This window comes from Simochromis diagramma, unplaced genomic scaffold (genome assembly GCF_900408965.1).
Source record: "Simochromis diagramma unplaced genomic scaffold, fSimDia1.1 OVJJ01000322.1, whole genome shotgun sequence".
Classification (NCBI taxonomy): domain Eukaryota; kingdom Metazoa; phylum Chordata; class Actinopteri; order Cichliformes; family Cichlidae; genus Simochromis; species Simochromis diagramma.
Genome location: NW_024386731.1, coordinates 71,796 through 95,625, shown reverse-complemented (window position 1 = coordinate 95,625; position 23,830 = coordinate 71,796). Strand labels below are relative to the sequence as shown.

At 44.8% G+C, this 23,830-nt stretch overlaps 1 protein-coding gene across 1 annotated transcript; it reads right to left on the bottom strand.

Annotated features, from left to right (window-relative positions):
• Positions 1–1,132: 1,132 nt before the first annotated feature.
• LOC120730376 (olfactory receptor 51E1-like) lies at positions 1,133–8,593 on the bottom strand. The gene is made up of 3 exons (XM_040026793.1): positions 8,423–8,593; positions 4,661–5,443; positions 1,133–1,216 (listed from the first exon to the last, which is right to left on the bottom strand). Exons 1-3 carry the CDS (start codon positions 8,591–8,593, stop codon positions 1,133–1,135), a joined length of 1,038 nt encoding a protein of 345 aa, XP_039882727.1.
• Between the last annotated feature and the right edge of the window lie 15,237 nt (positions 8,594–23,830).

Here is a 23,830-nt window from a genome sequence, read left to right as displayed (position 1 = left end):
CTCCGGGTGAATTTAGGCCGTCCCAGCTGCATGGGTTGCTCCTCGTCAGCAGGTGAGTCCGTTCCCTCCTCTCTCCACTCGAGAGAGGGGAGTCCAGTCGGAACTCCTACGCCCCCTACTGACCGTCGCCCATCTCCAGTCCGCCTGCCAAACTCCCACATATGGTCGTCTAGACTGATACACATGTTAACCAGGGCACTTAACGATTTAGGAAGCTCTTTAGTGGCCAACTCACGTTTGACATTCTCATTTAAGCTGTTTAGGAATGCTCCTCGGAGCGCCTTTTCCTCCCAGCCCGTCTCCTCGGCCAGGATCCAAAAGTCCACGGAGAAGTCTGCCACGCTCCGCCGGCGCTGCTTTAAAGTAAACATGCGATGAGCAGCACTGTCAGGGTTAGAGCCTTTGTCAAACACACACCGAAATTTGCTCAAAAAATCACTATACGAGATGGAGGGTTGGGCGCTCAGGACTGCTTGAGCCCAGAGTAGTGCTCGTCCGGTCATGAGCTCCACCATGAGGGTGATCTTGGCAATATCAGAGGCATAAGCTCGAGTCTGCTGCCTAAAAATCAGAGAGCATTGAGTCAAAAATCCCCGGCTTTTGTCCAACTCTCCACTGAGTTTTTCAGGTACAGGTAACGTGTGTTCTCGCTGAGGCGGAGGCGGAGATGGAGGAAGGGGACAGGCCGCTGCTACATTTAGAAGCTCCACTGGTAGTTGTGGTGGTGTAGTGGGCTCTGGTGGTTGAACGAGTGCTCTAGGTGTAGCAAGCAACATACCTTTCAGTTCAGATACCACCTGTAGTAGCGCGGACTGCTCCTCGGCCACATGCTGCAGCATCTTTTCATGCCGCTCCAACCGTTCAGCTTGAAGCGCGAGCTCGCGCTGGATGGGAGTTGAGTCCGCTGAGTCCATTGCTGGCTGGATTGTTCTGTCACGGGTAATGGGAAAGTACAGACTCAGTCGCGGAGCTCAGGATGCAAAGTACACAGTGCGTTTATTTACAGTGCCCAAAAACAGTTCCAAAACATAAAGTGAAGTGCAAAGTCCAACAGTGATCTTCTCCAAACTCCCAGTGGTGCGCAGGTGAGTTTCCAAAGTGATTCTCAGAGTGTGTGTTCTCCTCCAATAGCTTAATCCACGGGCTCCTTCTCTCCAACCTCCAGCTCTGTATCTCTTCCTCCGAGCTTCAAGTACAATCCAGCGTTGACTGCCATCTGGACACACAGTTAAATACCTCAGCCCACAACGAAGGATGATCAGTGACAGCTGGGTGGCAAATTAGGTGCAGGTGTGTCAGCCACTGGGTGGAGGAGGAGAGAGAGAGAGAGAAGCACACACATACACACACACACACACACACACACACACACACAGGCAGGTCGCCCCAGGAAGGACCGTCTGACCATGACACCTACGCTGCTGAAGAGAGAAATAACATCGTGGAAGAGACATAAAGTCAGTAAAAAATGTCTTAAATGCATTTATAATTTTTTTCTTTTAGCAATTATTGTTTTTTAATGTCATAATTCCAACCCTGCTCCTTTAACCGGGCTTGGACCGGTTAAAGGAGCTAAACAAAATCTGAAAATTTATTTGGACAACATTTTGAACAACCTTGATACGTCCTTGATCCATCACAGCTGATTTAAATGGCTAAATTACCTTCACAACATGTCTTGAAGTATCACGCAGGGTGATAAAACCTGGCATAAGTGTTAAGAAAATTTCCCATCAAAAGTACATCACATTTATTGCTTCTAAATAGAAACTGCGTAGAGTGTACTCCATTTACTGAGGCTTGCATCTAGAAAGGCAGCCAAAACGACAGTGCAGTATACAGAAAAGAGTCAGATAACTTTCACATTGTTTCAGAGAAATAAATCTGCTGAAGGGTGTGGTCTCTGCTGCTTGGCAAAATTGTACACTCACAATATGCTACACTATGTAACAAAGTATGCACTTTGTGTAGCACTTTGAATTAATCCACTCTACTGATTAAACGTCTTCATTTTTTAGTTTCATTTAGCCTGTGTTATGTTGTGTTCACATGCATTTCCACGTCCCTGAACACCCCTCAATCCATATATTGTCTCTGTTTACCCTGGTCCTTTGTCAGAGCATCTGTTTAGTCACCTCTTTGTTGCCATGTTCCAAGTATTGCAGGTTTCTAGTCTTTAGTTTGTATCAGTCCAACGTAGTGCATTACTATAAATTTTTACCATAAGATTGCTAACTAACCACTTTAGTCTCCACCAAACTGAACTAAACTGCTTAGTGTTTTCATGCAAACTTTTAGTAGGGCTAACTATTTAACCTATTTATCTTTCACAATATGAACAAAACATAACTTCAGCAACAGATCACATATCTGATTCCTTTGACAATAATCTGTCATCTTCATCTCTTGTCCCAGCTTTCTTTCATTTTTTGTAATGTTACAAAAAAAATTACCCTTTTTTGTTCTCTGGGAAATAAAGCATCTATATTTAGTTATCAAAAGCATTATGTGCAGAACTATTTGTGTGTTTAGCACTCTGAACACATCAGAGAAATGAGAAGAAACAAAGGATGTGTTGAAGGTGTAAGCAGTTCATTCAATATTATAATTTTCTTATTACTGAGCAAATAATAAACTCCATACTGTTGGCTTGAAACAACACAAGACTAAAACAGACAAGGCCACAACAATATTTTGGATTAAACTGCCAATCAGATGTAATTGCTTATTCTGTTACCAGGATGTTGATCTGGATTGCCAATGCTCACTTCAACTCCTGTGTACATTGAAAATATGAATACTGAAAATATCAATTAGTTTAGATTATAATTATACTGCAAATATAAAGTTCCAGAAACTCTCAACGCATGTCGTGCTTATTGATTTAACTTTAACACAAAGAAAGAAATCTTTTCTATTCATCAGGTGACCTCAAATGCCTCTGAACTTTTTTTGAGGTCACAGATTTATTAATTATTTATTGAGTGTAGGAAATGGTATATGTTCATTTCGCAACAACATTACTTTATGACACTTTCAGTCTTTAATGATACTGTATGGTGACCAGTGTTGGTCAAGTTACTTGAAAAAAGTAATCAGTAACTAATTACTGATTACTTCCCCCAAAAAGTAATCCTGTTACTTTACTGATTACTTATTTTCAAAAGTAATTAATTACTTAGTTACTTTTTAAAAACACGATTTACAACCTGAATAGGTGATAAAGCAATAGATCTTTCAGCCCAATTCTACTTTCTCTGCATAATCCATCATACAAAATGTAATCAAATGGAAAAGTCTTTTTAAAACTTGTTTTTATTAGTTTTAATCTTTTACCTTTATGCATCAAGCAAAGATTTTATTATATGCAACATTCTCTGACTGGAAGAAATTTGTTTAACATTTAAACCTATTTTCTGCACATTCCAGCACATAAAATAAAATATTTTTTTGTGTTTACACTCACTCTTTCAAATAGATGCAAGTAAAACACAACAGGAAATAAATAAAATCAAAGACTAGCGGTCCTGTTGCTCTATTTTCACCTGTAAAGCAGGAGTGGGGTAGGCGGAGGTTTACCCTGGTGCAGGTGTGCTGCAGCGGTCAGTTGAAGAATCCGCGAGTTTCTCTGTGAATTTCCCATTATGTCGTTGCGCACTCGGTGCTTGCTTGGAAGTTTAGGAGTTTTTTTCGCTGTAAAGAGAAGTTTTCTTCCCATGCACAACGGACACTAATGTTTTTGTCACTTTTTATGGAATCAAACTTAAAGTAAGGTCAGTACTTCCGCGCTTTAAACGCTGCACGCTCATACTCTCTCCTGCACTCGATATATTATCCATTGTTGATCTGCACACAGCTGTTGTCATGAACGTCGCACTCGCTTACGTCACTGTCATGAGACATTCTCGCAAAAAAATCACGGTTTTAGTAACACAGTGTTACTAAAACCGTTTTTGCAATAGTAATCCCTTACTTTACTTGTTACTTGAAAAAAGTAATTGGATTACAGTAACGCGTTACTGCCCATCTCTGATGGTGACAGACATTAAAAATGGTCAGTGCCAATAAGATTTGATGGCACGAAGGAATACACAGGGTGCAGAAAAAATTTAAGTGAATAACCTATAAAATCATGACATTAAACAGAGATAGTGTCTGTTTATAGTATATTATAATCATATATAATATTATATTTTAGATATCATCTGTGTATCTAGAAATTACTGAAAAAGAACAAAATCAGAAACTAAATATGATCACAGCTGCTGGGAATAGCTATTGTTGTGAAAAGGGTAAAGCTATTACATTATTTTAATGCATATCATATGTTCAGCAAGCAGGATAAGTAGGTTAATCAGTTTAAGTATTATGTACTATTGGTATACTAACTATCATCCTCTATTTGTACAGTATACAGTAGACACACAAGTATATAAAATAATACAGACATATATAAATGCAATGCAAATTAATAAAGGTACATCAGTACTCTACAGTATAATATTATAGTGTAATATTTATGTAAACAATAATAATAATAAAAACAACAACAGGTGTAATGTATATCACCTGTAAAAACAAAAAACTGCACTGAAGAGAAGTCAGATCTTTAAACTTAGATTACAAAGGAAATTATTGCACTTCCAGCATCAGCTCTGACAGATAATTTAAATTTGCTCTTACAAAACAACCTCCTGAGGTGTTGAGAGATTTCTGTCATTTTCAGTCCATATACAATAGGATTAAAGAGAGGATGATACAAAACCACTTGTAAAGTCATTATGAAACGTGCAGTTTGGGATAAATTAATTTCCACTCGAGTTATAATTATATCATATGAACACAAACATGAGAAGCTGATCAAAATGAGCAGGTGAGGTAAACAGGTCTGTGCAGCTTTTTTCCTGACCTCTCTGCAGCTTCGATAGCATATTATAAATATTTTTGTGTAAGTAAAAAGTATGAAAAGCAAAGGAAGAAATACAGTGTTAAGTAGTATAAAAACACCATATATTAAATATGATATTTTCGGGCTTGCACAGTAAAGCTTGGAAATTGCATTGTTACAAAAAATTCCATTCAAAGTGAAACGGCAGATTTGTGAAGTGTTTATAATTCCAGCTGATGGCACAAGCTGACAAGCAGGCAGAAGCCAAGTTAAAACCAACAAAACTGTGACTGTTGTTTTTCTCATAATAGTATGATATTGCAAAGGTTTAGATATGGACACATACCTGTCATAAGCCATGGATGCCAAGAGAAAAAACTCTGAACCAGTTAAAGAGTAATAAATAAATCCTTGAAAACTGCACTGTGAATGAGTTGTAATCTGCTTCTCAGATAAAAAGTCCATCAAAAGTTTGGGGTAGATATTTGTACTGAACATAACAGGGTTGAGCAACAAAGCTGCAATGAAAATATACATAGGCTCATGGAGGCTTTTCTTAATCCTTGTCAGGGTTCCTGGGTCGGTGACCCAGTATTTTCAGTTCATGTTCACTGTTTATCTACTGCCTGTTCCACTTCCTGTTTTATTGTGTTAGCCTTGGTCTGTGTGCATTATGTTCAGTCCTCTTCCCATTAGTACATTATGTTCAGCTGTGTACTCACCGGTCTCTCATTATCATTATCACCAGTCTGTGTATTTAAGCCCTCTGTTTCTACCCATTCACTGTCGTGTCATTGATGATGTCGTTCAGTTCAGTTAAGTCAGCCAGCCATTCAGTCGTCCAGCCAGCCAGCCATTTTCTACCTCTGTTCTGTTCATCCACTCCTTATAATAAACCTTCACCAGTCTTCACCTACCTGCGAGTCCTGCGTTTGGGTTCCTTCCTCCTCGCCTCCACACAACGCCTGACAGAATGACACGACCCGTGCCACGAAGACACATTTGGAACCCAGCGGACTCGGACCTCTATGAGCGGCAGGAGGTAGCGCTCTCCTTGTGGGCAGAAAAACTCAAGGAGAGACAGCGGCTCTTCGCGGAGCGAGAGCACGTCTTCGAGGGCACTCGCTTGGCTCTGGGCGGGCCTCGGAGACGCCGCGTTCCCCCACCTGCTGCCTCACCTGCACCGGAGCATCTGCCGCGGAGAGTGGACGTTTCACGCCGCGCTTCGGCCGCTCCCTCTCTCGCCACTCCGCTCCACGCTCACACATCACCTGCCTCATTCACCGGACCTTCAACCTCGCCACGGCACAGCGGCTCCGCCTTCCACCTCGGCTCAACAGAGGCTCCCATGCCAGAGGCTCGGACGTGTACCCCGCCCGCTTCCTCCTCCCGGAGAAATCGGCGCACACGCCGCCATAAAATGGACTATTTCCAGCAGTTCCCGGTGGTGAGTTCCAGTGACTGTTTTCCACCCTCATTTGACTCTCCACGTAAACCCAATAATAAACCCATCTCTCATTCATGGGATGTTTCCCTCCTGGAGGATTCTGTGGACTGGGAAGATTTTTCTGCTCTGCTCCCCCAAAGACTGTTCAGTCAAAGACTGTAAATAGTGGTGGCAGAGGGACCAGAATAAATCCAGTCAGTAGTCCAGTCGTCCGTCCACCATCCTGTTCAGTACCCAGAGCCACGTAAACCCGCACCCGCTGGCCCTGTCCTGTGTGTGCCAGGGGCTCCAGTGCCCACTGGTTCTGAGACCGTTTTCGCTGGAGGGCCCGAGGAGCCCGTCCGGCAACCTTCCTCGTCAGCTGGGGGTTCAGGAGAACCGCACCAGCCTCATGCCTCGTCAGCTGGAGGGCCCGAGGAGCCCGTCCGGCAACCTTCCTCGTCAGCTGGGGGTTCAGGAGAACCGCACCAGCCTCATGCCTCGTCAGCTGGAGGGCCAAAGGAGCCCGTCCGGCAACCTTCCTCGTCAGCTGGGGGTTCAGGAGACCCGCACCAGCCTCATGCCTCGTCAGCTGGAGGGCCCGAGGAGCCCGTCCGGCAACCTTCCTCGTCAGCTGGGGGTTCAGGAGAACCGCACCAGCCTCATGCCTCGTCAGCTGGAGGGCCAGAGGAGCCCGTCCGGCAACCTTCCTCGCCAGCTGGGGGTTCAGGAGAACCGCACCAGCCTCATGCCTCGTCAGCTGGAGGGCCCGAGGAGCCCATCCGGCAACCTTCCTCGTCAGCTGGGGGTTCAGGAGAACCGCACCAGCCTCATGCCTCGTCAGCTGGAGGGCCCGAGGAACCCGTCCGGCAACCGTCCTCGTCAGCTGGAGGGCCCGAGGGGCCCGTCCAACCTCCTGCCACGTCAGCTGGAGGGCCCGAGGAGCCCGTCCAGCCACCACCTGCGGCTGCCTCGCTGTCACCTAGCTCTGCTTCTGCCTCGCCTGGTCCGGCCTCAGACTCTGCCTCGGCCTCTGCCTCGCCTGGTCCGGCCTCAGACTCTGCCTCGGCCTCTGCCTCGCCTGGTCCGGCCTCAGACTCTGCCTCTGCCTCGCCTGGTCCGGCCTCAGACTCTGCCTCGGCCTCTGCTTCGCCTGGTCCGGCCTCAGACTCGGCCTCTGCTTCGCCTGGTCCGGCCTCAGACTCTGCCTCGGCCTCTGCCTCGCCTGGTCCGGCCTCAGACTCTGCCTCGGCCTCTGCCTCGCCTGGTCTGGCCTCAGACTCTGCCTCGGCCTCTGCTTCGCCTGGTCCGGCCTCAGACTCGGCCTCTGCTTCGCCTGGTCCGGCCTCAGACTCGGCCTCTGCTTCGCTTGGTCCTACAGCCGCTCCTCAGTCTCCGCCGGCTCCCGTGCCGCCTCCTGCAGCTGCTCCTCGGCCGCCTTCTCCTCGTCGCCGGCACGGCCGGCCCCCGGACCGCCTTCGCCTGAGTGGCCGCCGTTGCCGTCCGCACGGTCGGCCTCCCGAACTGTGTCCACGTCGCCGCCGTTGCCGTCCGCACGGTCGGCCCCCTGAACTGTCTCGTCTCGGCCTCGGGCCGCGTGGCCGCCCACCTGAACTGTCTCTGTGTGGACTCCGTCCCTCCGTCCTGGGCCCCCTCCGCCCGCCCTGTTCTGTTTTTTTTTCTTTTGGCCATCGGGTGCCGGCCTTTGACGGGGGGGTACTGTCAGGGTTCCTGGGTCGGTGACCCAGTATTTTCAGTTCATGTTCACTGTTTATCTACTGCCTGTTCCACTTCCTGTTTTATTGTGTTAGCCTTGGTCTGTGTGCATTATGTTCAGTCCTCTTCCCATTAGTTCATTATGTTCAGCTGTGTACTCACCGGTCTCTCATTATCATTATCACCAGTCTGTGTATTTAAGCCCTCTGTTTCTACCCATTCACTGTCGTGTCATTGATGATGTCGTTCAGTTCAGTTAAGTCAGCCAGCCATTCAGTCGTCCAGCCAGCCAGCCATTTTCTACCTCTGTTCTGTTCATCCACTCCTTATAATAAACCTTCACCAGTCTTCACCTACCTGCGAGTCCTGCGTTTGGGTTCCTTCCTCCTCGCCTCCACACAACGCCTGACAATCCTGATGAGGCAAACTATGGTTGAATTACTGCAGAGTATTAGAATATAAGCAGTAAACATGAAAGCAAAATATAGAAATTTGTATTTTTCCAATTCTATATGCCCACCAAAAGTTATATATGTCACATTAAATTCATTATCAATTGCCATGAAGTTAAATGGTTTGTAAGCAGACTGAAATCTAAATGTAAGCAACACAGACAATACAGTGAGAGAAAATTTGTACCACTTGTTTACCCTTTTGCATAACCATCAAGTGTTATATTTGTTAAATTCAGTTCATCATTGACTAATAAAACCAAATGTCTAACATTAGTACATCAGTCAGATTATATTACAGGCAGAAAGAACAAGATGAGATCAGAATTTCATAGAAACACAAGACACCAGGCCAGAATGATCCACCGTCATCTTGACATGTGAAAACATGACAGTGAAATGGAGTGGAAGTTAGTGGAAGGACCTTATAAATCATTTTTTTTCTCTCTCTGTGGATCTCATTACATCAAGAGAGTGACTGCAATGTGACCAGTTCCTCCAAGCCCTAGAGGCCCTGACCTGTAGGCCTTATTAATGTTTGTGCAAATGTTGTCTTGAAAATTTTCTTCCTCCAATTCAATTTTTGATATGTTGCTATATATGTTACATTTAAATCAATATTTTGGTTATGACTGAAATAGTACCATCAGCTGCACAACCAACAAACTCTGCATAATGACTTCATGGAGATCCTTTGTGACGGCAGAATGTGGCAGACAGCAGTCTTGGTGTCTAGCTGTAATTTAATAAGTTGAAAAAAGGGGGTAACTCAGCTTTGCTGGAAAGGCTGAAGTTAACAATCAGCCAAGTAGTTGATACACTCAGCTGTTACGGATTCAAATATTGGGGATGGACACAAGAGGAAAAACCAAAAGAACAACACTGGTCCGGCTGGGTTGAGTCAAACAATGATTTTAATGGTCACACGCGTGGGAGATGGACACTGTACGCAGACAGCCTCAGATCTCGCCTCAAAAACCACATTTCCATAGTTTTATGAAATCAGGGTATTAGAACGCCCCTTCATGCGTAACGGTGTGTTCACACCGAACGCGATGGACGCGAATAAAACGCCCCAAACGCCCCTAATTTGACGCGTGTACATTCGCGTCTCAACGCGTGTCCAAGAAAAATCCATGGCGCGTCAAAATATCATATTTTGACGCGCGTGAACCGGAAATGTGGGAGGAATGTGGGAGGGAGTTGTGCCAGACCGGTATCTTTGCAAGATGGCAGCTATCGAGCTAGCGCTTGAAGAGAGAGTCTCCCTTCTCTATTTACTGTGGAGAGCAGAGCAGCGGCGTAAAAGACGTCCTCGCCGTACCTGGGTCCATCAGGTCCTCCAGAGGCATGAGCAGTTTGGTGAGTTTCACCACTTGCTCCAGGAGCTGCGCCTGGATGACGGCCGATTCCAGCGCTATCACCGTCGGCCAGTTTGAGGACCTGCTTTCCCTCGTCGGTCCCAGCATCGCCCGCCTAGACACCAACTACAGACGCTCAATCCCACCTGCAGAGCGCCTGTCCGTCTGCCTGAGGTTAGTAAAACTATTTAATACGGTAGTCCTTTATTGATATCTGTGCTAATATGCTAAACCATCCAGTTATACACTGCTAACATGGATGTGCTATGCTAACAGTGAATGCTGTTGGTGTTTACTGAAAGCAAACTGTGGTACAGAGACGACTCTTTATAATATTTCTAGTGATACTCAGAAGGTCTCATCAAGTCCCGATTTAATTCGATTTATGCTGTTATCAGTGTTTGCATGATAGCATGACTGTGGTGTCACATCAATGTATGCGCTCGGTGTTTGCTGATATCAAACTGTAGCATTAGGACCACTGAGTTAACCTTTGTAGTGATACTCACTCCTTTTTATTTAGAACTGGTTTAATTCTGGGATAGTTGAATATTTGTATATAATCCCTGCAGCTGTCAGACTCTATAACAGGGGTCACCAGCCTTTATTAAAACAGAGTTAGATAAAACTGTGAACAGTTTGGTTCATCTTTAGTCACATGGTTCTATCTTGATAAGCTGTCTTATCACAGTTTAATTTTTCAAAAATATTAATGATTTAAGCAAGGAAAGGGCTACATGTCAACACACAACTCTTTATTTCTATTAATGTCTTACTTCATTCCTACCTGATTGACATGTTTAGGAATTATGAGTGATTGGCTCACTGTAGTTGTGAAAGTTGCTACCAATCAAATTATGATATGTTAAAGTTAAAACAAAACACAACTGTTTTAGATATTATCTAATATACATTTTGTAATTATCCTTATAATTACAAAAGGTTTTATGTAAGATCCATGTTTTGTGATTTAAATCTGACATCACAAAAGTATTTTGGAATTTGAATAATGTATTTTGTACACATAATACTGATTTTGAACAATTTTGTCCAGGTTCCTTGTCACCGGGGACTCCTTCAGCACCAAGCGTTCAGTTACAGAGTCGGTGTGTCCACGGTGAGTCAGATCACCCCCCAGGCAGCGACGGCCATCTGGGACTGTCTAGTGGACGACTTCATGGCTGTGCCTTCACCTGGAGACTGGCGGTCCATCACAGAGGGATTCCAGGAGCGCTGGAACTTTCCTCTGTGCTGTGCAGCTCTGGATGGGAAGCACATCCAGACAAAGGCACCCCACATATCATATAGGAGACACACACATTGATATACACTAAATATTTATTTCATTTCTTTTTTGTGGTGCCCAAATTTAAGCACCTGCTTGATTTTGTTTAAACAATTATTGCACACTTTCTGTAAATCCAGTAAACTTCTTTTCACTTCTCAAATATCACTGTGTGTGTCTCCTGTATGATATTTAACTGACATTTTTTATTGTAACAACCAACGATTTATACAGGAAAATAATGTCTATTAACAAGGTTGCCCAAACTTTTGCATCCCACTGTATTAGTATATTTTGTCATTAGTATAATATGAAATAAATTCTACATGTGTCAAGTCGTGTGCCAACATTTGCTGTGTAGTAGAACTGAGACATCAGTCATTATAAACATTTATTTGAAATAATATTAAAAGTCTCAAACAGAAAAACATTAAACATAAATATATAAAATATAAGAATTTACAGAGAGACAGGAATAAAAAGGACCAGCTGCTCTCCAGAGCAGGAACATGGCTGAGGAGGAAATGCTCCATTGGAGACTGGTGTGGCCTCTTCAGGGACACCAGGATGGCCAGCTCCACCACCGATGGACCGTCCTGGGACCTGTCCCTCATCTGCCTCGGAGCCGTCCTCCCCTGTGGGCCTGTAAAACAGCACAAAACACAAAGAAATGAGAAGGCTGCTACTAGATTTTAATTTCAACATTGAAAAAAAAAAAACCAATAACAGGATATAATCAGATTGGTTGTAGATATTTAGTAAAGGTGATCACAAGGCAATCCCACCGACTAAAAAGGTATCAGTGCTTGCTGTACATATCTGTGGGTGCAGCAGCAGGAGCTCAGGGACTGGGGATGCTCTGCTGCAGAATCAGTTGGTTCTATCAATACAGTATTAAATGTTAACAGGTTGGATATAATAATCGTAGAGTAGACAGTGGTCCCTCATTTATTGCAGGGGTTCTCAGAATAACTAGCCCCTGGTCACAGTTCTCACAATTGATTCTCAAAGTGCAAACCTTTGTAGATTGCAAAACGTAAAAGTATTATTATGCCGTGTTTTGTCTTCATCTGCCTGCCACTTTCGTGCGCCTTTTTCCCTCGCGGTGCAGGTGTCTATTTCCGAATGAGGCTCATAGTTATGGGTGTTTTTGTGCTGTTTTTTCTATTGGACGTGATGGTTATCAAAACCAAACGTGATAAATTTGGCAAGCGCAGGAGACACGGCATGGAGCAGATTTGTTAATCAGGCTGCAGAATGCAATGCTGTACTGTGCAATAAAAAATCAGCGAAAAAGCGAAGCAGTGACGGATGAGCGGGACCACTGTGTGCTGTTTATTAATAAACAATAAAATATATTCCTAAATGACAACATGCATAAAAGCAGAACGGTATTTGTACGTCAGTGGGAAAATAGCGGTGGCTTGCTAGCTTTTGTGCGGCTTCCCCGGGTCAGTGAAAACTTTCAAAAGAGAAATGAATGAACTTACCAGGTTGCCCGATCTCTTCACATATCTTCCTCCAAGCTCGGTCCTTTTTATTCCTGTCTTGGTACTGAAAGCAGCTGGTGTCGTACAGCTCCGAGTTGTTTGCTACTGCATTGATTAGCCTTCCCCTCCATTGGAGTATAAAAGGCTTTGGCTGGATCTGCCCCTTTGACCTAGGTAACAGCCACGTCACCAGGCTCCTGATTGGTTGTCGCGGCGCGATTTGACGCTGGAGTTCAGATTTTTCCAACTCAAGCGGTAGACGCGAAACGCGCGTATGCACAAAATGCAACACAAAAACTCACGCGCGTGGTTTTATTTGCGAGTCAAACACGCCAGACGCGCTACACTGATGCGCGTTTCACGCGTTTTGGCGTTTTCGCGACGCAAATCTGCTTCCGAATTTTCGCGGGACCCGCAATCGCGCGTCATCGCGCCTTTCCATTGACTTTACATGTAAACCTGACGCTCTATTCGCGTCCATCGCGTTCGGTGTGAACACACCGTAAGACAGGTGCAATACAATCAATGTTGACAGTTTATTTAACACAGAAAAGAACATTCGCCCCTTCCCGAGGACAGGCACTGACTCCCACCTCTCTCCTGGAGCCAACTGTCCCCCTGCGGAGACACAATATTGCAGCTACAAGGATTTCCAGATTGATTAAGGTGATCAGTGTGTAATGCTCTGAATCAAGTATGTAATATTAAATGAATATTGTTTAATCAACTGCCACTACTTAAAACATAACAAAAGATATAACTGAATGCAGAATCACAAAGAATAACATTATATCAGTGTTGTGTAAGCGCGTGCGGCCTTCTATGCTCGAAGCCTTTCCCCTCCATAGATCAGCCAGACATTCGCGCTGACTGTAGCTTTTAACCCTTATTAACTTGAGCACAACTCTATAATGAGCAACAAACTGCAATATGTGTGAGATGATCATGGTTACACCTGCAATGAAAGATCATATGATTATTCTGGTACCTGTAAATAGAAGATTAACCTGAGGTTATAACAATCACTGTAATACAAATGTTAATGTAAGGTCAAAAGCTTCAATAAATGTTTAATGCAAAGCTGATTATATGATTCTGATGAACTAATAATGCAGATACTAAAATAACAGAAAAACATCCCCTTTTTATCCCACACTTCCCTCTGTTGACCTCTGGAGAATCCAGAGGTCACTACACTGAGAGTTGTGTCCCTCCTCGGCCTACACATTCAGTTCTACGTGCATCATTGGCATCATGACATCGGAGTAATAACTCTGGGGTCCACTGCCCTCACAAACATACTTTCTAACACTCTTCTGGCACAAGGAATGAGACAACAACAACAACAAATAACCATAATACCCACCACAACAGACAAAGAAAGCATGACCGAAACTATAAGCCCCTTCCACCGTCCGAACACTGAGGTCAGCCAGCCTTCCAACGGATTGTCAATACTGGAGTGATCATGCATAGTTTCAGAAAGGCTCTTTAGGCCCTCCAGGGCCCTAGTCACCAAGCCATCTGGAGCAGTGTTGTTTGGAATGAAGGTGCAGCACTGATCGCCAAACATGGAACAGACGCCCCCTTTCTCTGCCAACAACATATCAAGGGCCATCCTATTCTGCACTCCCATTAACGAGGTCGGACCCACCTGCTCCGCCAACCCCTCCATGCCGTCTTTGGTAAGGTTAGAGAGCCTCAGCACATTATAATGAACATAATTGATCCTATCTACGTTCTTGTTTGGGGTCACTGGAAAGAAAGCAGAGATTATTGGAATACTTTCAAACCCGGCTGCTATTTGATCAGCAAGTTTAAATTCATTTGGAACCCCCCTGGGCACTCCAATGGAGTCAATCCAGGTGGGGCAATTCATCCTAGGGTCATAGGCATGTGTGCCATGAATTCCTCTCTTCCTCAAAATGTGTCTTTTGCGCCTGGCTGCCAATGTGCGTGTGTTGTGTGGGGGAACCGCTTTTACCTGATTTCCAATTAGCATAAGTGGCGCTCCTAGTCTCACCATCGCGCACGTCCCCACGCTCCCAAGAGGAACACGAACCAATAGAGTCCTGTGCCCGCAATAGTAATACAGCCCGCTCCTAGCCCAAGTTCCAATTAGGGTGGCTGCATCACTCACATTGTTGGTGGTCCTCCCCGTCCGGGTGACCGAACACCAACTTGGATCGATTTCCCCCAACCGATATTTAACTTTATCTGTGGAAAACGTAAAACACGTATAGTTATCTTTCCTGGGCATAAACCGTCCTGCTTGCGCGAGTTTGTCAATAGGGGGAAATAGACTGGACAACACAGTGCACTTCCCCGTATTAACAGCTTCTCTAGTCATTCGCAACATACAGTTATAGCCCCACTGATCATCTGGATGCAGCGGTGCAGGCTCTGTAAACAAACGCGGCCTTGCGGAAGCACAAGCTACACAATTAGACACTTTCTGTTCTCTAGCATTTTGAGCCATCCAGTCCAGCCAGATGTTACTGTCACTGAACCCGGTGTTGCGTTCAATCAAATCCTGAGGTTTTAATGTGCTATAGTCCACCGACACGACCCACCTATTCTTTGGTTCGTGTTCTTCTGGTGCAGCCTCCGACGGCCCGCTTCCCTTCTGCCCTGTAAAAGATGCAACAGAGTTTATGGGATTGGAAATCACGTGAGTTGTCATTTCTTCTCTACCTGGCGGTATAGGATTAGTCTTTCCTAGGAAATTAACTTTAATTAACCCTTTTGGATCAACCCCTGCAGTTTCCACCCCCAAGATTAAATATATAGGTTGTTTCCGACGCCAATTCCCCAATGATAAGGTTAACGGATTTTTAGATGGACTGTAATCCCTTTGCAGTTTAAGCTCGTTTTCTGGTCCTAGTTCTGACGGTTCCCACTTTTCCCCAGTGTAACCCCTTACCTGATTCCAATTACGGCACCAGCTGTCATAAGGCCGATTTCCCCTTTCGCAGTGTGTACTCACTGAATAGTCCCAACAGACCCACACATTATATCCCCTCCAGCTACTGCTGACATTTAAATTAAAATTAAATTAAAAACATCACACAGATCAAACGTAAAGGAAGTTGTGGAGCCGTTAACATAGTCTAATTCTAAACCACCATATGTGCTGAGACACTCATCCTTTTTACCAGAGACCTCACGCTTCGTTCTTGCCCGCGGTTTGAAGTCACTAAGGATCACGAGTGGTGTAAGTGGTGTATCAAACAACGCTGGGCCGGCATGGCCTCCGTGCTCAGACTGGTTTCCCGGGTCGGTCTGCAACAAATAAATCAAAAAACATATAGCTGTGATTAGTAACATAATTGACATCAAACCTATGGTATTATTGAACATTGTGATAGCTTTTGAAGCTTTTCTCTCATCACGAGTGTCTGATTGTTGTGATGGGATGGTGGTATATGGATGTTATATTGTAGCAAAAAGTTTAAAGCTCTTTATCAGAGCCCCCCCTGTTTTAGATGTTCAGTTTGGTACCGCTCCTTTTCGTTGGCGCGGCGACCTCCTCCTAGGCTGCTCTTCTTTCTTCGGCCTTCCAGGTGGACCACTGGTCGACCCGTTGCACAGGTGTGAGGATTTATTCTGCCTCTTAGTTTCACCTGTGTTGGATGGAGATTGATCCTTCCCCACCAAGCTCTCATGCGCGGCTGCGCACTGCGTCCAGTGATACCAGGTGTCGCCTTTCCCCTTCAGTTGGACCGCTGTAGCCGTCCGAGCCGACACCTCGTATGGACCAGTCCAACGGGGTTCCTTCCACTTGCGTTTGATGACCTTCAGCCACACTGCCTTCGCGTCCGGGACCTCTCCTCCTCCTGTGGGCCCTTCACAAGCCACCTGTTTTGTGAAACTGGATACAAGCGCCTTTAACTCGTTCCAGTAGTCTGCGTGAGACCTGTTCCCTTTTGTGTCCTGTTCGACCGAGCCCACCGTCCAAGGTGCCGGAAACTGTCTCCCGGTTAGCAGCTCGTAGGGTGTGAAACCTGTGGATTGATTAACAGAACATCTTATGGTCATCAAAGCAACCGGCAGGGCTGAGACCCAATTTAGCCCTGTTTGCGCGCAGATTTTAGCCAATTTGTTTTTCAAATTTAGGTTCATTCTCTCTACTTTCCCCTGAGATTGATGATGATAGACTGTCCCAAATTTGTGCTGAACTCCCAACATTTTCTCCACTTCTGCCAAATCTTGATTTTTAAAATGGGTTCCATTGTCTGATCTAATTCTTTTGGGGAACCCATGTCGGGGAATATAATGATTGATTAAACACTTAATGACAGTCCTAGCATCCTCCTTTTTTGTAGCCCACGCCTCTGGCCAGCCGGTCAGAGCATCTACACACACCAACAAATATCTTACACCACCAGGCCCTGCATCAATCATATCAGTGAAATCAATAACAATCTCCTCCCCCGGCCTCGCGGGGAGCCGAAACTTACCCGATTGCGGTTTGACCGCTGGCTTGGGATTGTGTGCCCCACAGATTAAACACATCCTGGCCTTTTCCCTGATCATTTCTCTCAACTCAGGATGCCACCATTGACACAAGTTTCTCTCCATCTGGGCTACCCCCACGTGGGCAAGTCCGTGGGCCTCATCCACCTTCTGTTTTGCCATTTTGGCTGTCAACACGGGGCGCCCGTCTGGCCCCCTCCACAAGTGTCCATCCTGCCAGGCTCCTTTGTTTTTCCACACCCCCTTTTCCTCTGGGGATGCCTCCTCCTGAGCCTGTTTGACTTCCTCAGTCAGGTTAGTGGATACTTCCTCTCCTGCTGTTACCTGTATCATTAAGTGTGCCTATGCCAAGAGGCACACTTATTACTATTTCTCGGATTTATTATTCTTCATATTATTATTATTATTATTCTTCAGTTTCCGCCTGAAAATTTGCAGCGTAACTCGCCCCACAGTTTTGAGACAAGGTTCACATATGTTATATCATTTTGTGCGGCTGGATCTGGAATGGTGTGTTATGACTTTTGGTGTTTATGATTTTTATAGTTTTTTAAATATTAATATTTTAGTGAAAAATTTCCCACGCTTATGTGCCGCACAGTTTTGAGACAAGGGTTACATATATTATATCATTTTGTGCGGCTGGGTCTGGACTAGTATGCTATGACTTTTGGTGTTTATGACTTTTATAGTTTTTTAAATATTTAGATTTTAGTGCAAATTTTGGCCCATTTCTAGGCCTATGAGAAAGATTCAACTTTTGGCCCCATAGAAACAGACTTCATTTGTGGTGTGTTGGCTCTCTCTAGTGGTATGCCGGGAGTGGTACGGCCTGTCTACCCGTATTTGCATTACCGTAGTGACGACAATATCAACGGCACGCACAGTGTCGCTGCTTTCAGGAGCCATTGGAAGTATTAAGGTTGCGCGAACCATTGAATATTTACGGTAAGGGAAAGGGTGTATGCTTGGTGGAAAACTCCATATCCCACAATTCATAGCACGCCTCTACCGAGTGAAACAATGGCGGCTGCCACTTCGTTTTTATATTCCTCTTATTCGTGTTTCTAGGTCACAAAATAAACTTTTAAGATATTTTCAGGCAAGAATGTAGCTGTGTAAACTTCAAATATCTGCTCGTTTTATCAAGACTTCCCATATTAGCAACAGTTCTCTCTATGTTGCTACTAGCCTGCTAGCTAGCTAGCGCGGCTAGCGCCGCTTCGCTCGAAAGCACCCGGTCTTGGCTTTCAGTGAGGCGGCTTACACACGTTTCACCCCCCGATCGCTCACAAATAGCCTGTGTCTCCGTTTATATGGGCCGATGATTCATTTATTCATTTTAGTAATGGTATAAACAGTGAAAGGTGGTTGTCCAGATGCTGGTCGATGTGGAAAAATTAACTGAGTTGTTTGGTGGTGGCTAACGCAGAGCTACAACAGAGGGCAGCTAGCCACTGGTGTATGACAGAAAGGGCATGCGGGGAAAGACACATGCGAGGCGGCCGCCGATCGACCGGTGGTGGCTAACGCGGAGCTCAATCGTGGATAAGGGAAACCGAAGGCAGGAGAAGCAAGCGGCTGCCGGTCGGAGCGTCAGGTTAACTGAATTTCAGGTAAGAACTTATGAACTGCACTCTATTTGGGTCACATATAAACCGAGTTTAGGTGTAGTTTATTTTCGTTGTGCTGACTTTTTACAATCACTTACTGCTAGCTAGCACGACGGAGTTTCTATACAGCTGTGTTTGCGCTAAATTACTGATGTTGAACTTTATGACAGCCTCCCCTGTCATTCTCTTGCCTGTTGAAACTTCAATCATGAAACTGATCAATGATCGGCTTTTCTCTCGTTTGTTTATTGCGCTAAACAACAGCAGCACGTTTAAGCTTGATCAGCTGTTGTTAGAATTCATTTGATTTTAATTTCTAGTATCAGCTGATGTTTGCTGGAGCCACAGCTGAAAAAAAGGGCTGGTCGAAACCAGGAGATGTCCTTACTGAATCATCAGAGCTGAACTGGTGATGGAGAAACAGGTTTACCTTTTAGGTGACATGAATGAGTTGAAGGAAAGTTATCAACTGTTTCTGAGAGACAAATAACACCAAGCTCCTTTTTTTGTGTAGCTGACAGCTGGTAACTGTGCAGGGGCGGATCTAGCAAAGCTTTTGCCAGGGGGCCAGGTAGGGCATTAACAGGGAAAGGGGGACACAAAGATATACTTTTCTTTCTTGCTCTCATATAAAATATTTAGCTTTTATTAAATAGTTATCTGAATCTTACAACCAAAGTTTGTATAATAATACACAAGATTGGCTGTTGACCATTGTTAATCATTCAGAACACTGTGTAAAAATAACAAAAAACAAAAAGTGAATGCAAAAGCGCATAAATATTTATTTTACGTGGTTGATGTGTGTGGCAGGCCGTGGTCTGCAGTGCCGCTGCAGGGGAGGTGGACCCACCTGAGCGGCATCTGCAATCACGCCTCTTGGGCGTAAAGTCTGTGCTCTCTCGGCTGTTTTTTTTTTTTTGGTGTGTGTTGGGCTGTGAGATGAAAAGCTACAGCCGGCTGTGTGGGTACAGCAACCATGTGTGAAAAGTGGTCAATAAAGTAATGCTACAAAGCGTGTTCATGCAAACATTGTCGGGTCTGCCGTGGTACAATGGGACTTCTGCTCATGAAGCTCTCCGCACAGCGTCTGCAAATCGGGGCTGTACGAAGTCACCTCATCTTTACGCAAAACTGTAAGCTGTCATCTGTGAGGCGCGAGTGGTGTTTGGTTTTACCATAGTTCATGGTGGAGAATGGCTGTTCTGCTGAGTTTTGCTCTCTGTAGCCGTTTGAATGGCAAACTACACTGATTAGCAGCGGCATAGGCACACTTAAAATTTCTTCTGAAATTTTCGCTTTCTAGTTCTTCATATTATTATTCTTCATATTATTATTATTATTATTATTCAATTTCGGCCTGAAATTTTGCAGCGTAACTCGCCCCACAGTTTTGAGACAAGGTTCACATATGTTATATCATTTTGTGTGGCTGGATCTGGAATGGTGTGTTATGACTTTTGGTGTTTATGACTTTTATAGTTTTTTAAATATTAATATTTTAGTGAAAATTTTCCCGCGCTTATGTGCCGCACAGTTTTGACACAAGGGTTACATATGTTATATCATTTTGTGCGGCTGGGTCTGGACTAGTATGCTATGACTTTTGGTGTTTATGACTTTTATAGTTTTTTAAATATTTAGAATTTAGTGCAAATTTTGGCCCATTTCTAGGCCTATGAGAAAGATTCAACTTTTGGCCCCATAGAAACAGACTTCATTTGTGGTGTGTTGGCGCCATCTTTTGGTCCCATTGAAACAAATTTCAAACTTCATTTGTGGTGTGTTGGCTCTCTCTAGTGGTATGTCGGGAGTGGTACGGCCTGTCTACCCGTATTTGCATTACCGTAATGACGACAATATCAACGGCGCGCACAGCGTCGCTGCTTTCAGGAACCATTGGAATTTTTAAGGTTGCGCGAACCATTGAATATTTACGGTAACCACAAGGGTGTATGCTTGGTGGAACACTCCATATCCCACAATTCATAGCACGCCTCTACCAACTCAAACAATGGCGGCCACCACTTCGTTTAATATGTTGCTTGTATTACTGTTTCTAGGTCACAAAATAAACTTTAAAGATATTTTCAGGTGAGAATGTAGCTGTGTAAACGTCAAATATCTGCTCGTTTTGTCAAAACATCCCATATTAGCAACAGTGCTCTTACGATATTGCTGCTAGCGCGGCTAGCGCGGCTAGCTAGCTAGCGCGGTTAGCGTCTCTTCGCTAAAAAGCACCCGGTCTTGGCTTAAAGAGAGGCGGCTGACACTCGTTTCACCACCCGATCGCTCGCCATGGGACTATTTCTCAGCTAGACTTATTTTTCGTTTATATGGGCCGATAATTAATTTATTCATTTTAGTAACGGTATAAACAGTGAAAGGTGGTTGTCCAGATGCTGGTCGATGTGGGAAAAATAACTGAGTTGTTTGGTGGTGGCTAACGCGGAGCTCCAACAAAGGGCAGCTAGCCCTGACAGAAAGGACATGCGGGGAAAGAGACATACGAGGCGGCCGCTGATCAACCGGTGGTGGCTAACGCGGAGCTCAATCGTGGATAAGGGAAACCGAAGGCAGGAGCGTGAGGTGAACTGAATTTCAGGTAAGAACTTATGAACTGCACTGTATTTGGGTCAGATATAAACCGAGTTTAGGTATAGTTTATTTTCGTTGGGCTGACAGTTACAATAACTGTCCGATAACCGACGGAGTTTCTATACAGCTGTGCGTGCTAAGTTACTGATGTTGAACTTTATGACAGCTTCCCCTGTCAATCTCTCGCCTGTTGAAACTTCAATCATGAAACTGATCAATGATCGGCTTTTCTCTCTTGTTTGTTTATAGCACTAAACAACAGCAGCACGTTTAAGCTTGATCAGCTGTTGTTAGAATTCATTTAATTTTAATTTCTAGTGTCAGCTGATGTTTGCTGGAGCCACAGCTGAGAAAAAAAGGGCTGGTCGAAACCAGGAGATGTCCTTACTGAATCATCAGAGCTGAACTGATGATGGAGAAACAGGTTTACCTTTTAGGTGACATGAATGAGTTGAAGGGAAGTTATGAACTGTTTCTGAGAGACAAATAACACCAAGCTCCTTTTTTGCGTAGCTGACAGGTGGTAACTGTGCAGGGGTGGATCTAGCAAAGCTTTTGCTAGGGGGCCAGGTAGGGCATTAACAGGGAGAGGGGGACACAAAGATATACTTTTCTTTCTTATTCTCATATAAAATATTTAGCTTTTATTAAATAGTTATCTGAATCTTACAACCAAAGTTTGTATAACAATACACAAGATTGGCTGTAGACCATTGTTATTCATTCAGAACACTGTGTAAAAATAACAAAAAACAAAAAGTGAATGCAAAAGCGCATAAATATTTATTTTACGTGGTTGATGTGTGTGGCAGGCCGTGGTCTGCAGTGCCGCTGCAGGAGAGGTGGACCCACCTGAGCGGCATCTGCAATCACGCCTCTCAGGCGTAAAGTCTGTGCTCTCTCGGCTGTTTTTTGGGTGTGTGTCGGGCTGTGAGATGAAAAGCTACAGCCAGCTGTGTGGGTACACTAACCATGTGTGAAAAGTGGTCCATAAAGTAATGCTACAAAGCGTGTTCATGCAAACATTGTCGGGTCTGCTGTGGTACAATGGGACTTCTGCTCATGAACCTCTGTGCACAGCGTCTGCAAATCGGGGCTGTACGAAGTCACCTCATCTTTACAGCAAAACTATAAGCTGTCATCTGTGAGGCGCGAGTGGTGTTTGTTTTTGCCATAGTTCATGGTGGAGAATGGCTGCTCTGCTGAGTTTTGCTCCCTGTAACCATATGAATGGCAAACTACACTGATTAGCAGCGGCATAGGCACACTTAAAATTTCTTCTGAAATTTTCGCTTTCTAGTTTGTCTCCGTCCTTTGTAGCCTGCAGCCTCCTTTGCGGCTTCATCTGCTTTCTGGTTTCCTTTTGCCACCATGCTGGTTCCTTGTGAGTGAGCTTTGCATTTTATGATGCTCACCTCATCTGGGTCAGCCAAGGCCTTTTCAAGTTCCTCCATTTCATTTTTGTGGCAAATAGGTGCATTGGTTGCTGTTCTGAATCCTGCTCTTTTCCACTGAGGCAGCTCCACATGAGCTGCTCCAAATGCATACGCTGAGTCAGTGTAGATGTTCACTCTCCTATTCTTGGCTAATCTCAAAGCTCGAGCTAGGGCTATCACTTCAGCTCTCTGGGCCGACTGCTGTCCCTCAATCCTTCCTGCCTCTTTGACCTGATACTCTCCTTCTACTCTGCAGACTACCGCATACCCTGCTTTCAGTCCTTCTTCATCTCTGTGGCAACATCCATCAGTGAACCAGTCCTCAGCTCCAGGTATAGGTTCCGCCTTCAGGTCCTCTCTAATCTTTTCTTCAACCTGTGCTCTTTTGACGCAGTCATGTGGTTCCCCTGCTCCCATTAAATCTGCCATGTTGGTCCCTTCATGTGTGAATGTCAAATTTGGGGCTTCTAAGACTTTGCTCAATCTCTGTTGTGCCCGCGGTGACATACTAAATGCTTGTGAGTTCACGTATGCCACTATGCTATGTGTAGTGAGTATCTTTAGTGGGTGCTCTCTCACTACATGTGCTGTTTTCTGAATGACTCTGGTGACCCCTGCTGCGTGTTGTGTGCATGTGGGATGCCTTGCTTCTGTTGGATGTAGTTTTATGCTGACATACATAAGCACATCCCTCCTCCCCCCTTTTTTCTGAAACAACACCCCATTTACAACGGAGTTTGTTTCAGAAACATCCAAATAGAATGGCTCATCATAATTGGGTGTGGCCAGATCAGAAGCCCTTGACAAATCCTGTTTTACCTTAATAAACGCGGCTTCAGCGTCAGGCGTCCAAGGCAACTCAGCTTTAAGATTTCGAACGCCAACCTGCTTCATTAGGCCCCTTAAAGGGGCAGTTTTACCTGCATAATCCGGAATGAACTGTCTGCTGTAACCTGTTAAACCAAGAAAAGAAAGCATTTCTCTCACAGTTCGCGGTTTTGGGTGTGTCAGAATTTGGTCTCTGTGTGTGTTCATCAAACCCACTGATTTGTGTGCGATTACCCGGCCCAAAAAAGTTACCTCAGGTCG

Excerpts from the sequence above, each read along its gene's own strand:
- LOC120730376 (XM_040026793.1), bottom strand. The coding sequence starts at position 8,593 with ATGGCAATTGATAATGAATTTAATGTGACATATATAACTTTTGGTGGG. Across the intron at positions 5,444-8,422 it reads TTGTCAGGCGTTGTGTGGAG|AAAAGCCTCCATGAGCCTAT; the intron begins GCGAGGAGGAAG and ends ACAAGGATTAAG. Across the intron at positions 1,217-4,660 it reads AGAGCAAATTTAAATTATCT|ATGGCAGTCAACGCTGGATT; the intron begins GTCAGAGCTGAT and ends CTGTGTGTCCAG.